This window comes from Peromyscus maniculatus, chromosome 6, assembly GCF_049852395.1.
Source record: "Peromyscus maniculatus bairdii isolate BWxNUB_F1_BW_parent chromosome 6, HU_Pman_BW_mat_3.1, whole genome shotgun sequence".
In the NCBI taxonomy this organism is placed as follows: Eukaryota; Metazoa; Chordata; class Mammalia; order Rodentia; family Cricetidae; genus Peromyscus; species Peromyscus maniculatus.
This window is the reverse complement of record NC_134857.1, coordinates 75,157,239-75,174,481: the sequence shown is the minus strand read 5'-3', so window position 1 is coordinate 75,174,481 and position 17,243 is coordinate 75,157,239. Positions and strand designations below refer to the sequence as shown.

At 47.9% G+C, this 17,243-nt stretch overlaps 1 protein-coding gene across 3 annotated transcripts in view; it reads left to right on the top strand.

Moving 5' to 3' along the window:
* The window catches only part of Gabpb2 (GA binding protein transcription factor subunit beta 2), a 39,267-nt gene extending 22,747 nt beyond the window's left edge, over nucleotides 1-16,520 (top strand). For 2 of the 3 annotated variants that reach the window (XM_016001082.3, XM_006982528.4), the window contains exons 6-8: nucleotides 7,265-7,450; nucleotides 9,348-9,478; nucleotides 9,608-16,520. In XM_016001082.3, the coding sequence (XP_015856568.1) occupies nucleotides 7,265-7,450; nucleotides 9,348-9,478; nucleotides 9,608-9,913 (623 nt within the window). In that variant the 3' untranslated portion in view covers nucleotides 9,914-16,520. Of the gene's footprint in view, nucleotides 1-6,014; nucleotides 6,129-7,264; nucleotides 7,451-9,347; nucleotides 9,479-9,607 lie in introns of all 3 variants that reach the window. The other variant, XM_076574557.1, reaches the window with a different exon arrangement.
* Nucleotides 16,521-17,243: the final 723 nt, after the last annotated feature.

The following is a 17,243-nucleotide window of genomic DNA, read 5'->3' as shown; positions in this document are numbered from 1 at the left end:
TAGGTGTGATGGTGTGGTGAGTTGACAGCTCCAATCAGAGCACCAGGGAGGCAGAGGCAGGTGGATCTCTGTGAGTTTGAGACCAGTCTGGTCTACAGAGCAAGTTCCAGGCCAGCCAGAGCTACACAGTGAGTCCCTCTTTCAAACAAACAACGCCCCCTCCCCCAAAAAACAAACTGAATAGTAAAGTATGGTGATATTATATTTCTGTACTCCCAGCACTCAGAAAACCAAGACAGGAAGACTACCAAAAGTCTCAGGCCAGCCTGAGCTACATAATGAGAGCCTGTCTCAAATAAATAGAAAATGTGTAACAGCAAATGATTAAAAATAAATAACTGGGCTGAGAATGTAGCTCACTGATACAGAACTCGCCTACCGTGTACAGAACACTGGATTCAATCCTAGTACTTAAGAAAAAAAGGAATAACTATATTCCCAAGCAAGCTGTAGAATACCAAAGGGAGGATCTTGAATGCATTACTTTTTTGAGAGGCAGCGTGGCGAATAGATGTACAGAAACAGAATTCTGGGGTTGGGACTAGACAAGGGGGCTGGAGAGATGGTTTAGTGTTTAAGAGCACTTTCTGCCCTTACAGAGGACCTGGGTTTGGGGCCCAGCATTTTTTTTTTTTTTGCAGGGGGGTTTGTTTTTCAAGACAGGGTTTTTCTGGCTGTCCTGGAACTCTCTGTAGACCAGGCTGGCCTTGAACTCAGAGATCCACCTGCCTCTGCCTCCCAAGTGGGCATTAAAGGCATGCACCACCATCACCACCTCCCAGTGGTGACTAACTAGTTTCTTATCCTTGGGACCCCCCCCCCCCCAAGCTGAGGACCAAACCCAGGGCCTTGTGCTTGCTAGGCCGGCTCTCTACCACTGAGCTAAATCCCCAACCCCGGGAAAATTCATAAGTCTTGTTTACTGGTCTATAAAATGGGACTGTTAGCCTATTTTATGAATTTGTTGAGATTTTGGGTTGATTTTTGTAGTTTTTCTTTCTTCTTTCTTTAAATAATTGTTTGAAACAGTCTCATTCTATAGTCTAGGCTAGTCTGGAACTTTCTGTGCAGCCCAGGCTGGCCTCAAACTCTTGAGCTCCTGATCCCCCTGCTTCTTCCTCCCTGTGGGCCACCATGACAAGCTTGAGACCTTTAGTGGTGTCCGTTTATAGCAGGGCTTCAAAAACAACTGGTAAAGGAACTGAGGGCTAAAGTGGTGGTGTTTGAGCAGGAAGTCATGAGTTGGAAGCCCGGTGAGGTTATGTAGTATGACAGTGTGACATAAGGGTGACAGTGTTATACCCACCAGAGGGCAATGGTGGTCTCCATTTTAGAAGCTATCTTCCTTTGGTCTTTTTTTTTTGTTTTTTTGTTTTGTTTTGTTTTGTTTTGTTTTTTGTTTTTTGTTTTGAGACAGGGTCTCTCTATATGGCCCTGGCTATCCTGGAACTCACTACATAGATCAAGCTGACCTTGAACTCATAGAGATCTTCCCTCTGCCTCCTGAGCACTGAGATTTTTTTTCAGACAAGGTTTCTCTATGTAGTCCTGGCTGTCCTGGAACTCATAGATCCTGCTTCTGCCTCCTGGGTCCGGGGATTAAAGGTGTGCACCACAACTGCCCAGATTTTAATAGACTTTCAATGGTCACTTTGTATTACTTTGTCTTCAGCTAGCTAATTCAGAAACTCAGCTTAAATATACATATGCATGTAATCAGAAATGTTTATCCCTCGTTTTATTTTATGGTTTGGGCATTATTGCCTAGAAAATTTTTTTAATAATTCAAAAATTTTGATCAGACTTGTCAGCTAAAGTCTGTAATCCTGTCTCTTCAGGAGCCTGAGGCAGGAGGATCAAAAATTCAAGAATGAGCCAGGCGCTTGTGGGGCGTTTACCCACCAACCCCACAGCTCCCCCAGAGTTTTCTTGAGTGCGAGCAGCAGGAAATGTTAGATAGAGGGATTTATATTGTGGAGATAAACAGATAGAAAATAAAGGATAGCCTCGAGAGTGCCTGGAACCTATTCCAATGGGGCCCGACTGTCTCTGCCCCAGGGTATTTAAAGAGACACCAAGGGGTGGAGCAAAAGACCTCCTCCCCCTAGCACAGCCAAGTGCAGACCATCTCAGACACCTGCACTCAGGCCCTTGGTCCTAATCATCCTCTATGCGGACCTGCTGGGTAACGCCACGAGGAACCCAAGAACAGGCTCCCACAGACATTGGTGGCCCACGCCTTTAATCCCAGCACTTGGGAGGCAGAGGCAGGCAGATCTCTGTGAGTTCGAGGCTAGCCTGGTCTACAGAGAGAGATCCAGGACAGGCACCAAAACTACACAGAGAAACCCTGTCTCGAAACAAAAACAAAAAATTCAAGAATGGGGCCCACAAATGGCTCAGTAGGTAAAGCATATGTTGTGTGAGCTTGATGACTTGGGAGTCAGATGCAGGCAGATCTCTTTATTTTGAGGTCATCCTCATCTGCATACCAAGTTCCAGGATAGTCAAGGCTACATTGAGAGATCCTGTCTGAAAAAACTTTTAAATGAACTAAGAAAATAAAGTATCAGTATTCTGTAGAAGAGCAGCCAGTGCTCTTCACCACTGAACATCTCTCAGGCCCTTATTCCTTTTGACAACAGGGTCTTACACCATAGCTTAAGCCAGCCTGTTACCTAGTGTAGGCCAGGCTGGCCTTGAATTCCTGGTAGTCGTCCGCCTTAGCTTCCTGACTCGTGGGTTACAGGTATGAGACACCATGCTAGCTTCAGGTTCTGACATCCTCCTAAACGTGTTCTGATGCTTTGATTTCTATAAGCTGCTGTGGGTGTGGTGCTGTATGCCTATAATCACCGCACTCTGGGGAGTCAAGACGGGATGATGGAAGTTCGAAGCCAGCCGAGGGGCTGGGGAATAGCTCAGTCAGTAAAGGACTTGGCTTACAAGCACGAGGGCCCACAGGAAAAATACAGGCGTGTTGCCTTATCCTTGAAATCCCAGCAGCACTGGACAGGCAGGGCCAAGACAGGCAGATTCTTGATCTTGCTAGCTGGGCAGCCTAGCCTATTTGGTGAGCTCCTGAGGGAACTCCTAAGCCAGTGAGAGAGCCTGTCGCCAAGTGAATAATCCCTAAAGAACAATGCCCAGGTTGCCCTCTGACCTCATTGTACACACACACACACACACACACACACACACACACACTCTCACATGCACAACCAACCTGAACAACATAACTAGACTGTCTCAAGGTTACAATAAACTTATCCGTGTTCTGAATAGATAATAAGATGCTACTAAGTTAGGTAATTCTAGTTATTGGAGAAATTAAAGCGGGAGGATTGAGTTCAAGGCCTGCCTAGATTACCAAGTGAGTTCAAGGCAGGCCTGATCAACTTGTTGAGATCCTGTCTCAAAATAAAAAGCAAAGAGTGAAGGATGCCAGGACATTAAGACCGAGATTGTTCCTTGAAGCCACAAGTTTTATTTAATGCCATGAAGAGACAGAGAACAGCCTGGTGTCAGCTTTGAGGAGAGTCAGGCCCCAGCACTGAAGACAGACAGCATTGTGGGCCCTGATTTTCTCTCTTTAGGATGCAGAATGAGACCGTCTCAGATGGGAGGCTGGAGAGATGGGTCAGCAGTTAAGAGTGCTTACTCCGCTTGCAAAGGACCTGGGTTCTGTTCTCAGCACCCACATCAGAAGACTCATAACTGCCTGTAGTAACTGCAGTTCCAGGGGATCCAGTGTCCTCTGGCCTCTGAGGGTACCTGCACACATGTGGTGCACATAACACACATATATGCATAAGTAGTTTTAACCTAGCAAATTAGATGTGTTTTGGTCACTAATGACTTGATAGCCCCATATGTTCCAGCCCCCCATTGCTTCATTGTGGAGTATTGCTTGGCAAGCATGGAGCCCGGGTTTGATATCCAGTATGACTCCAACAGGAACAAAATGTATCTAAAACTTGGTTAATCATTGTCTCACTTGGGGAGGATTTGTGAGTTCTTACATTAGCCTTGCTGTGTCAGGCTAAAAGATAAGAAAAACAGGGACCTAACAGAACATTCTGGAGTAACAGGCAGCCGAGTCTTCCGTGTATGGTCATTAGTAGGACACGAGGTCCTGGGCATTAGCACTACCTGGCTCATGCCACTCAGCTCTCCAGATGCTTCAGGACATCAGTGTCCACCCTCATCCCCTGTCCAAGTCATCGGTCAAAAGTTTTTGGGGGGTTGTTTGTTTTTAGATATAGAAGCCAGGCTTGGTGGTGCACTCCTTTAATCCCAGTACTGGGGAGCCAGAGGCAGGAGGATCTCTGAGTTCCAGGACAGCCAGGGCTACATAGAAGAACCCTGCCCCCTCCCCCCCCCCCAAAAAAAAAAAAAAAAGATTTGGAGCTGTGAAGAATACTATGCAAGCAATCTACTTTTAAAATAAAGTTGATCCCCTGCATGATGCCTGCAGTCCCAGCCCTTGAAAGCCTAAGGCAAGAGGATCTGGGCTCCACAGTGGCTGTCCCTGCCACACACAGACAGGCCAGCCTAGAGGATCTGAGCTCCACAGTGGCTCTCCCCCACCCCACACACAGACAGGCCAGCCTAGAGGATCTGAGCTCCACAGTGGCTCTCCCCCACCCCACACACACACACACAGGCCAGCCTAGAGGATCTGAGCTCCACAGTGGCTCTCCCCCACCCCACACACAAACAAAGGAGGCCAGCCTAGCCTGATCAGGGAACCTCAGGTCCCAGTGAGAGACCCTATTTCAGAGAACAAGATGGCCACTTCCTGGGTAACAGCATCTGAGGCTGACCTCCACCTTCCACATGAACATAATATATGCAAACAAGTATGCCTGCAGGCTGAAGGCTGCACTCTAGGTACTGCCCAGCCCACTGTCCTCTTGGAATGTATTCAACGAACTATTCTCCCTCCTAAAATGTAATTATACATGTAAATAAATAATCGTGTGTGTGTGTGTGTGTGTGTGTGTGTGTGTGTGTGTGTGTGTGTGTGTGTGACTTTCTTTTTAAGACAGTCTCATTTAGCTTGGGCTGGCCTGGAACTTTCGATCCTCCAGCCTGTACTTTCTGAGTGCCAAGTTTACAGGTGTATGCCCTGTCTGCTGGGAATAGAAACCAGGGCTCCACTTGGGTGGTGGTGCCACACGCCTTTAATCCCAGCACTTAGGAGGCAGAGGCAGCAGATATCTCTGAGAGAAACAAAAACAAATAAATCTTAAGGCTTGGAGAGATTTGTTTCCTTGAGACAGATTTTCACTGTGTAACTTGAGATGACCTTAGACTTGTAGTGATCCTTCTGCCTCCGCTCTGGAGTGCTGGGACCACAGGTGTGCTCCATCACTACATCAAGCTTCAAAACTTGAGGCTCTTAAGCATGGTTGCTCTAAAAGGTCAGTCTGTCTCTGTCCTGCTGATGAACATCGGGACGGCACAAAGGTCAGGAGGAGCGTTGTCCCCTCGTGAGGCATGCTCCACTTGTGAGGAGGCGGGCTTTGTAAGCCTTCCTCTGAGGAGGCCTGGAAGATCAACCTCGGGAGTGGGCGCCGTCAGGGTCTTGGTGCTGGCATTGGTGGTGGCGAGAGCACAGAGAAATGAGAGAAATGCAGCGGCCTGTGCCATGCACGTCAACCTACCGTCATCGAGGAACATTTGAAAAGTCATGGTAACACTTGTTTATTTTGTGGAGGGTGTGGAACCCGCGGAAGCAGCGCACGTGGAATCAGCAGACAGGTGGAAAGAGGCGGCTGTCCCTTGCACGTGTGGGTTCTGGGGCTCAGACCCGGGTCGTCAGGCCTGGCAGACAGCGCCTGTCCCTGCTGAGCCCTCTCACTGGCCCCTAAATTTTTGTAACATAACTGGACTAAATCCGTTTGGATTGGGGAACAAATTAAGAATTAAGGAGTAAAAAGCCAAGGGTTTGATTTCCTTTGCCTCTCTTCTTCCTGTTGGACCTCTTTTTCCTTTTTTTAATGGATTAGGTGCCCCCCATGCCTTAGCATTCCATTTCTCAAATCCCACCACCTCAGTACTGTCCACACTCGCAGCCCTCCCTGAGGCATCAACCCCCTTCTCCAGCTCACACAGAGAAATAGGCAGGTGGTGAATGTCTGCTGGTGAATTCAGTTTCTTTTGTTATTAAATCTCGAGCAGTTTCAAATTATATTAAAAGCAAAGAATTTTGCTGAGCATGATGATGTACTCCTTTAATCCCAACACTCAGGAGGCTGACTTCAAGGCCAGCCTGGTCTACAGAGCGAGTTCTAGCACTACACAGAGAGACCCTGTCTCCAAATAACTAACTAAATAGATAAATAAATAAATACTTGGATATATGTACAAGAGAGGTGTGGCGGTGTGTCAGGAGAACCCTAAAAAGCATATGTATAGCTTAGTTTTCTTTGAGATGGGGTCTCACGTAGCCTAGACTGGCCTCAAACTGCATAAGTAGCTTAGAACTTGAGATCCTCCTGCCTTTGCCTCCCAAATAATAGGATTTTACTCATGCCTCACCATAACTGGAAAGTTAAGTGTATTTGAGCTAGCATTTCAAAATGTATTTATGCATAGGGCCTATCTTTTTTGTTATTTAGGAGGGGTTTTGTTTGTTTTGTTTTATTTTGTGTTTTGTTTCTTGGGACAGAATCTCACTACATAGCCCAGGCTGGCCTGGAACTCATGACGGTTCTCCCTCTTCAGCCTCCTGAGGGTTGTGAATGCAGTGTATGTTGTCAACTGCGCCCTAGAACCTCCCTTTGAACATTATTAACATCTCAGTGAGGGTATTTTTAGGAAATAGGTCCAACAGCATCCCTGTGTTCTTTTCTCCTGACTTACTATTCATTAAAGCTTTTCTGGACAGCCATTGTTGCTCAGTCCTATAATCCTGGCACTTAGGAGACTGAGGCACACTGAGCCTGCTTGGGTACAAAGTAAGGCCCTATCTCAAAAAATGAACCAAAAAGCCGGGCGGTGGTGGCGCACGCCTTTAATCCCAGCACTCGGGAAGCAGAGGCAGGTGGATCTTTGTGAGTTCAAGGCCAGCCTGGTCTACAGAGTGAGTTCCAGAAAAGGCACCAAAGCTACACAGAGAAAGCCTGTCTCGAAAAACCAAAAAAAAAAAAAATCAAAAAATTTTCTTTTTCAAAAATACTTGGAGTAGTATTTCAAAGAGAATTGTAATTTTTTTTTAATAAACTTGACATTTTAAATTCACTGTTGTTATCTCTAGCTAATTTAGAGGAAATCGAAGAAGGAAATTCACTTGACTCCTCGATCCAGCAAGTGGTGGGAAGTGGAGGCCAGAGGGTCATCACCATAGTGACTGATGGAGTCCCTCTGGGTAATATTCAAACCTCAATCCCTGCCGGAGGCATCGGCCAGCCCTTCATTGTAACTATGCAAGACGGACAGCAAGGTAAGTTATCTCTGGTCGATGTTTGCTTCTTTAAAGATATTTCAGAGACAGGCTACAGGAGTGGGGAGAGACTAGAGAATGAGAGAAGATGCTCTAAGAAGAAACAGTTACCAGCTTACATAGGCCAGTTTCATTTCCTAACAGATACACACTTGTGTGTCAAAATGAATGATCTTAAACCACATGTGGTGGCACATGCCTGTGGTCACAGCACGTGGGATGCTACGACACCTTGGGCTACACAGAGAGACAATCACAAAGAATACACAGATAAATAAAAAGGAAAACTCAGATCAGAAAACACATTAGACACTGGGCACAGGTCAGGACTCAGCACTGGGGAGACAGAGGCCAGAGCATGGCTGCAAGTTCCAGACCAGCCTGATCTACATAGTGAGTTCAGGGCCCACCAGGCCTCCAGAATGAAACAGTTTCTCACAAAACAGGCTGAGGAGATAACTCAGTTTGTAGAGGCTTATCTACCCTGCAAGAGAGTGCCCATCCACAAGTCAAGGAGAAACCCAGCCACTCCTTGGTCCAGCCTCCCAAAAACAGACTTGTAAGGCTGTAGTCACTGTCGTGTTTTGAATGACAGCACTAGCGTCTCTAAGGAGGGTACCACTGCACGTACTGTTTGCATGTACAGGAAGGTAGTCTGGAGGTCGGTCCATGTATCCACTCATCCTTTGCGGTCTGACTTTAACCCCAATGTCTGTTCCCTCTGGGGTCTTGGATTCCTTTTGTAGTCTGATAGCCTAGAGCTCAGAGTTTTCTCTCCTTTTCTGTCAGATTCTTCTGTATAAGTCAGGTACGATGGCTCATCCCTGTAACCTCTGCACTCAAGAGGCTGAGGCAAGAAGATGGCTCTTAATTGCTATCTTTCCAGTCCCGTTTTATTATTCAAAAGAAAAATAATTTTTGGGGCAAGGTCTTAATCTGTTCCTCAACCTGGCCTCAAACTCACTTGTAACCTGGACCGCTGAACTCAAAGCCGTCTCCTACCTTAGTGTCCTGGGCACTGGAACTATAAGTGTGAGCCACCGCCCTCTGCTTTATTTTGACTTTTTTTCTTTTGAAACAGTATCTCTCATAGCACAGGTTGGTCTCAGAATCACTTAGTAGCCAGAGATAACCTTGAGTTCCTGATCCCCTTGCCTCCTCCCAAATGCTAGGATTACTGACACAAGGCATCATGGCAGGCTCAAATTTTGACTCTGTCTCTCTGTCTCTCTCTTCTTCTTCTTCCTCCTCCTCCTCCCTCCCTCCCTCTCTGTCTTTGTGTGTGTGTATGTGTGTGAGAAGAGGTCTGGCTGCGTGTCTTTGGCTACCCTGGTGCTCACTTTGTAGACCAGGGCAGCACAGACTTGCAGCTGGTCTTCTCCTTCAGCCTCCTGAATGCAGAATCACAGGCACGTACCACCATGGTTGCTAAGGCAAAAGTCTTTGCCTTAAGAACCGGAGGCCTGCGTGGTCTCTGAGCTGCGGTTCCTTCTTCCCTGGGTTCTGCTTCTTCTCTGGTTCTTTCTGTGGGGCTTCGCCTTATCTTTTGACCTCAGACTCTGTTTTCATTGTTTTTGGTTTTGCTCTTTGAGACAGGGCTACGGAGAGCCCTGCTGTTGACCAGGCTGGGCTCGAATTCAGAGTTCTGCCTGCCTCTGCTCCTGAGCATGGGGACTAAGGGTGTGCAGCCCCCAGCTAAATATTCTAAGCTCTAAAGAGATATCACAAACAGTGTACGGGGGATGGGTATAACCTGGTGGTAGAACACTTCTCTGGCATACAAGAAGCCATGCTAAAAATAATAATAATATTAAGTTCACCTTTTTCCAGTTAAAATCAAACAAGACTTCTGCATAGTGTGTGCTCATTATCTCCTTTGGTGTGTTTTGGCTCGTAGTTCTGACAGTGCCTGCTGGTCAGGTGGCAGAGGAGACAATAATTGAAGAGGAAGAAGAGGAAGAAGAGAAGTTGCCACTGGCCAAGAGACCAAGGATGGCAGAGATGACAGACAGTGTTGAGGAAAGCAAGGTGAGGAGAATTCTTCCCGTGAGAGGGTGAGAAGGAAAGGCAGCCCTGGCCAAGGCCTGTCCTCTGTCGTCTGCCGGCTGTCGACTGTTAGCAGGGGTTCTCACCGTGGCCACGTTGTTTGCTCTGCAGGAAGGCAGTGAGCGAGAGCTGCTGCAGCAGCAGCTCCAGGAGGCCAACCGAAGAGCCCAGGAATACAGACACCAGCTTCTCAAGAAAGAGCAGGAGGCGGAGCAGTACCGGCTGAAGCTGGAGGCTATGGCCCGGCAGCAGCAGCCGCCCAACGGAGTCGATTTCACGGTGGTGGAGGAGGTAGCGGAAGTGGATGCTGTAGTCGTGACAGAAGGGGAAGTGGAAGAGAGAGCGGCGGAAGTGAGGAAGTCGGGAAGGACCACAGAGCCTCACACTAGTGTTTCCATAGAAACTGTTCCATCCTAACACGCAAAGGCCACAACTTGCACTCGTTCATCTTATCCTTTTTAAGAAGAAAATACAGAGGGCAAGCGTTGTGTACAAATTAAGACTGTCCTTAAGAAGGTAACAATAGCAGGGCTCAGTGCCTGGGCCCAGAAAGGCTGTGTGTGCAGCTGGAAAACTCAGAGCCACCTTAGGGATCTAAGGGACCAAAGGACCAGGACCAAAACTCTCAAGTCACATCATTGCTTTAAACAGAGTACTGGGCATTGCGGGTTGTTTTTTTTTTTTTTATACTTAACTTTATATCAAAAGATTTTAAAATAATACTTGTAATACATATACACCAAGAGCCTTTAATAATTATAACTGAGATTTTCAAGTGACCTGAAATTTGCCTTAGATTTATGAGACTAATAGGGTTGTAGGAAGCCTCCTTGAGGAGGAGTAAAAGATACCCTACATTCCTTTCTTTCCTTTCCTTTTTTTTGGGGGGGAGTGGGGGGCACGGCAGGGGGAGGTTTGAGGTAGGGTTTCACTGTGTAGCCCTGGCTGTCCTGGAACCCACTCTGTAGACCAGGCTGGCCTCGAACTCACAGATCCACCTGCCTCTGCTTCCCCAGTGCTGGGATTAAAGGCCACTACTGCCTGACTAAATATACCATACATTGCTAAGAGCAGGCCCACAAGCTGTCCTGGTTAAGTCACTGAAAAGGAATCTATAAGCAGGAATGGTAGGACATACCTGTAATGCCAGCACTCAGGACGCTGAGACAAAGCTAATAAGTGTGAGGTCAGCATGAGCTAAAGAGACTCCTTCAGTGAACGAGGGCCAGGTGTGGGGAACACCTTCAATCCCGTCACTCAGGAAGTACAGACAGTCGGTCTCTGTGAGTTCTAGGCCAGTCTGGTCCATATATCAAGCAAGTTTCAGGTCAGCCAAGGCTACATAGTGAGAACTCATCTCCAGATAAAACAAAGAAAAACAACATTCGATAGGAGAGCGGCTCAGTAGGTAGGAGTACTGCTTGCTCTTCCAGAGAACCTGAGTTCCGCTCCCAGCACCATATCAGGCTCCTCACAACTACGTGTAGTTCCTTCCGGCTGCAGGGGATCAGATCCCCCTTTCTGGCCTCTGTGAGCACCCACACATATACATAGAAATAAAAATGGAAAAGTTAAGTAAGTTAGTTAATGCTGAGGTTCACACTTTGGGAACATGGGGCAGGGGATTGCCTTGAGTTTGAAGCCAGCTTGAGCTCCATAGTGACTTAGTTCACAAGGGTGGTGGGGTATACCTCTGCCAGCAGCACTGAGGTGGTAGAGGAAGGTGCATCTCTGTGAGTCTGAGGCCAGCCTAGCCTGCAGAGAGAGTTCTGGGATAGCCAGGGCTACATTCAGAGACCCTGCCTCAAAAAGAAAGTAAGTTAGCAAAGAGAAGCTGACTTGTAATTGCCTGTTAAATTGTATGTTCATCGCTTAGAAACCAGTTTAAAGAGGCAAGGTTCAACCAGGCATGGTGGTGCACGCTTGTAATCCCAGCACTTGGGAGGCTGAGACAGGAGGATCACTGTGAGTTCAAGGCCAGCTTTGGCTACAGTAATATTTTTCTAAACAAAACAAAACAAAAAACCACAACAAAAACTCTGAATGGCCAGACCTGGTGACCTCTCCTCCCTGTACTCAGGAGGCAGAGGCAGGTAGGTTTTTGGGATTCTAACTAGCCTGGCCCACATAGGGAGTCCCAGCCAGGGCTACACAGACCCTAACTAACAACAGCAAAAAATCTGAGAGCGTAGCTCAGGGTAGAACATGGTGCTTAGCGTGCCCGGAAGCCCTGGGTTCCTCCTCTGGCACCCTATGTACACAACAGAATGGAGCAGGAGAGCAAGGAAAAACAGTTGACTTTTAAATGCCGGGAAAATCGACTTATGTGGGGGAGTGTACGTGTAGAACCTGTGTCCTCCAGGCTGCGTTTCCTGAGATGGGGCTGTGGCCAGAACAAGGCTTCTGAGCTCTGAAACTCTGGTCCTGAGATGGAACCTGTACTGACTGGACTTTGTAAGACTTCAATCAGGAGGTCATTTATTGTCAAAGCATATTGCTTCCAAACACCTGTTTATATAAAATCAAGCTCGAACTCTTTGAATTCTATACAATGTGATTGGACATTCTATGTCACAAAGGACATTGGTGCTTTCCTATAGCACTTACTTTCTATGGCCAAAAAAAGGAGTATGGCAGAGATGCAGGCCAACGCTGTGTGGGCTTGTTTCTGTTTGATTTTGGATGGGTCCATTGCTGCTTTTGTTAGTGTGGCCAGCAGAGCTCTGTGCCTTACAGTGTTCAGGACAGGTGACGGGGGTGCAGGTGTCACTGCCACAGAGCCAGGAGCCACACCCGGCTCTTGCTGACCTCCTCTCTTACTCTCTGCTCAGACACTTCTGCTGGGTTGTTGCTGAGGTGGGGCAGGGCAGGGTCTCTGTTCTTAACACAGAGTGGTTTTGGTTTGTATAGCTGGGCGTCCTGCTCATGCCTGTAACCTCAGCACTCACAGAGACCCGGCTGCCTCTCCCTCCCTCTGCCTCCCGAGGGCTGGGATCAAAAGTGTGTGCCCCCACTGCCTGGCTGAGACACCTGTCTTAAAGAGAAAAGAAAGGGCCGAGACTATAGTTCAGGGAGAGCCCTTGCCGGTCATTTTATGAGGTCCTAGGTTCAATCCCCAGGACTGCAAAAAACAAAATATTTTTTAAAAATTTAAACAGCATGTGATAGTACATGTCTGTAATCTCAGAACTAGGAGAGGGAGGCAAGAGGTCGGAAGTTGAGGGCCATCCTTGGTTATTTGTTAAGTTTGAGGCCAGCTCACACCCCGTCTCCCCAAAGGGGGAAGGTACCTAAAATCAGGGAAAGGCTATGTAGACTTGCTTGCTTTGTTGCAAATTAGAAGAAACCAGAGGGACATGTGCCAGGCATACATCTGAATGACTGTCGAGAATATGGTTTCCTAATTAGTGGTCATGAAGAAAATGGGCATTTTAACCTGGAAGAGGCTTGACATTAACCCGGTTCTGTTTACCTTGATTAGTGGAATAATTGTTGCAGTGTTCCAGAGGTGTAGAATCATTTTTGGCTGAAAATATAATTCTCTAAATCAAAGTTAAAAAACAGATTAGACTGTTAGAGGTTTATAGGCCAAAATAACTGGTTTGAAATGAATCTTGGCTGCTGGCACTTTGACTAGGTCTGCTCTGTGGATCCGAGCATCGGGGATTATTCTAGTGCCTTGAGAGTGTCTGGAAATACAGTGGAGGAGGCTGTGTGCAGCTGAGGATGGGGAGCTGTGTCTGCTCCTGATGCTGGCTCTCCTGAGATGCCTGGGGAGTGGGGTGCTAGCAGTAAGCTCTAGTGTGTGGCATTCTAGAGCCTTGGCTAACTGGAGGGAACAAGCTTCTTTTTAGATGGCTTCTGTTTACATTCTTGGAGCATATGTTGACTTTAATTCCTTCCTCCTTTTAAGGGGATGGGGATTAACTCTGCAGAGGGTATCCATGCCTAACCACTTCATCACCTTGGTAGTTACTGTGGGGATGGGATCTGTCCATCTAGTACCCCCTTCCGAGCAGAGCTACTTTAGGGGGCCGTTTTGTTGCTCTGAGTCGTTTTTGAACATGACGTCTCTGTTTATCATCTCAACAAGGAAGTAGGCTTTGCGTTTCCGTTACGCTGCTATGAGGGTGAGAGGGTGAGGGAGGGGATGCTCAGTCAGTTAGAAATGAAGCGTGGAGAGCCAGGCTCGGGACGCGAAGTCCCAGCTCGGAGGAGGTTGGAGCAGGAGGCTCGAGTGAGAGGCCACACTGGGCTCCGTAACAGCACCGTCCCCAAAGATGGGTGGACAGATGGCTCAGTGGATAAGAACTCTTGTGATAAGCCAGCACAAGGGCCCAAATTCAGATCCCAGCACCCACTCCGACAAGCCTGGCCCCTGGGCACCTCTAACCCTAACCCTCTAGCAGGCCGGACAGAGATCACTGGGGTTTGCTGGCTGCAGTCTCTCCGAAAGGGGAATTTCAGGTTCAGGTCCCAAAGGAGTACTGCAGAAAGCAGTGGAGGAGGAGACCCACCTTCTCTTCTACCCTCCGCACCTGCGCGCGCGCGCACGCACGCACGCACGCACGCACCCAGAGAGTAAATAAGTAGAAATTAAATCCACCAATGCCATTTCATGACTTCAGATAGCCTTCTAAGCCAGCCTTCTTCGTTGCTTTTTTAAGACAGGGCCTCACTCTGTTGCCCAGGTTGGCTTCAGACTCAGCACTTGAGTGCTGAGACTCTAGGTGTGAGCTCCACATCTGGCTTGGGTCAGTTGAAAAGATATACCATGGCTCTTGTGGGTCAAGAGGGCCCAGCTGATTTCTAAGGCTGGACACATGAGAATCGAGTGGCAGATGGGTGGTTTGGGGCTGGAGCTGAGCAGAGGGACGCACGCCAGGCTTAGGACTCTCCAGGAAAGCTGCTACAGGAATCCAGTGTTAATTCAGGGAGATGGAGCCTACATTTGCATCTTGATTGTAAGTCTTTCCCCAAAAAAAGAGAAAGAAAGAACGTTACAACTTCTGCTCTTCCTGGCTTCGGGGAAATTCATGACAACTGTATAAATGTGCCTTCCCTCGCTGCCCCTGCCCTGTGGGGGCCTATCATTGTAATGCCAAAGCAGAGGCCTCATGGCTAACGTAGGTGGCCTTAGGGTTTCTGCTCTGAATTCTGTGCCTTAAGAGACGCTCTTTCTCTGTCAGATGTGTATTGGCTTTGGATCTGTTTTTCTCTAGACATAATCTTACTATGTAACTCTGGCTGGCGTGGAACTTGCTCTGTAGACCAGGCTAGCTTCGAACTTATAGAGATCCACCTGCCTCTGCCTCCTGAGTGCCAGGATTAAACAGATAGTTTTTATATCCCTTTGCTGGGTGCATATCGGTGTACGTGTATGTAAATAAATAATGGATCTTTCCCAGTTTTCTCTTTGAGGTTCATCTCTAAATTATCTGGGATAACCTGGATGCTTATTAGGTACACAGATAGGGTTTCTTTGAATCCCCTTGATCCAAGGAAACACTGAATAAGGAGAAATAGGAGAGTTGAGGCCCAAGGAGCTGGTCCATGCTCACGGGGAAGCAAGCAGATGAGTGCAGACACCACGTCAGTGCACAGTGACCAGGAGCAAAGTGAGCTGCCCCTCCGTGACCCAGTCAGTGCCTTTTCCTCCCGTTGAAGCTGCCGTGACGCTTAGAACAGCCCTGAGATGGCCGTGGGGAAGCACATGTTTAGTCCCAGGACTCAGGAGGTGGAGGCAGATGGATCTCTGTGAGTTCCAGGCCAGCCTGGGCTGCAGAGTTAGTTAGGCTTCTGGCAGGAAAGAGCCCAGGTGCGGGGCTGTGGAAACTGGCCCTCTGGACCCCTGCGTCCCAGCCCAGGGTCCCACCATGGAGAAAGAGCTCACTCTGAGAAAGCTTGCTCACAGGGCTGTCTCCTCACATCTGCCACCTCGGGGCTAGAAGAGTTGAGAGAGGCACGTGGGGCACTCTTGTCACAAGTCTAACAGAGCAGGAGTCACATCTCTTCCCAGTTTCTTGGACACTGGCCTGCTGTCCTCTACTCATGCAGCTGGATAAAGTTCCTGTCAAGGCCACCACTATGCACTTTATGCTCTTCCTCCTGGTTTGTTTTGCTTCTTTGAAACAGGGTCTCTTTCTGGCCCAGGCTGACCTGGAACTTACTATGTAACCCAGCTAGCCTCAGACTCACAGCAATCCTCCTTCCTTGGTCTGCTGTGTCCTGGGATTACACACGAGTCACTATGGCAGACCAGCTAACTCCATTTCATATGGTACCTCTACTCCTTCAAGTTCAGACTATTTCCTGTCACTTTACCTAACAGGAGACCAAAAGCAAGAAGGACAGCCATTAGAAGGAAGTAGCTCTGACCCTCTGGTGCTGGCCTTCTAAAGGGTTCACCCTCTCTAGGGCTAGGGAGGAAGACCTTAAACAATGGAGTGGCAGTTTGGCTTGTTAGGAGCAGGGAACCGAGATCCTTGTCTTCCCTGCCCCTCCCCCACTGTGTGGGTTTCTGCTGTCCCACAGCTCCTGTCTTAGAAGGTTTTGCCAGGCACTGGAACATAATTAGTCGGTCATCTCTAACCTGTGGGACTCCTCTTTTCCCCTCTCCTCCTTCCCAACCACGTGTTGTCTTCTGAGGTGATGTGTTGCTGAGAATTAACTAGGTCATACTCTGTCCGTGTTCCCACTTGGTTTCTGACGACTTTCGATGTTAACTGTTACAGTAGCAACTCTGCTCCCTGGCCGTGCCCAGTGTGTCCTTCTGCCAAGGCCATGCAGAGGCGGGTGCCCAACAGTGTCCTCTTGTTTTTCAAGTTGTCTGGCAGCTTTATGTACAGTAAAATTTTAGGGAAACAAATTTTCTTTTTTACTTCGGATAAAATAGTCCATTCTGATGAGCAAGCTTGTGTGTACATGTGTGTGGGTGAGCATTTGTGTACATATACCTATACAGATCTATATTATATATACAGTTTTGTACTATCATTTAAAATAAAGACATTTCTTAATAAAATGTTAGTGTTGTTGAAGTCTCATCACTGTGGCAAAGAACGTTCCTCCTGTCCGACCTGTACCTAAGGCTGAGGTGTGTGTGCCTGCACCCCGCATCTTAGCTCTTACCTCTCTTTCGTTTATTTTATTTCCAGACAGGGTTTCTCTGTGTAACAGTCCTGGCTGTCCTAGAACTCTCTCTGTAGACCAGGCTGGCCTCGAACTCATCTTTGAGTTCGGATCTCTGTGAGTTCGAGGCCAGCCTGGTCTACAGAGCGAGATCCCGGAAAGGCACAAAGCTACACAGAGAAACCATCTCGAAAAACCATTAAAAAGAAAAAAGGCAGAGGGTATGAACAAGACCAAATAATATTGCTGCCATCTTGTGCCTCCTTGCAAAAGATCATTCCAACTGTGCTTATTGACAGTTTATGTCCCCTGCACAGAGGGACAGAGTTCCCAACAGTTCCCACCAGGCACTGGCTCCTTACCACCTATTGTAACTGCATGGCCTGGGAAGGGGCCTGCTGGATAAAGGCTTTTCAGGTCCAGCCTGCTGTCGGAGAAGAGCACCCTTTAAAGTAACCCCTCACTATGCTCTTTAAGGAAGCCAAGGAAACCCATTGGGTCTCCAGAGTGAACTTTGGTGGAATCCTGCCTCGGTTTGTCAGTTTGTCACCGAGACCTTAGGAAGAAGGGTAGACACTGTTTATGTCTCCCCCTGGGAAGGAATTTTAGCAACATC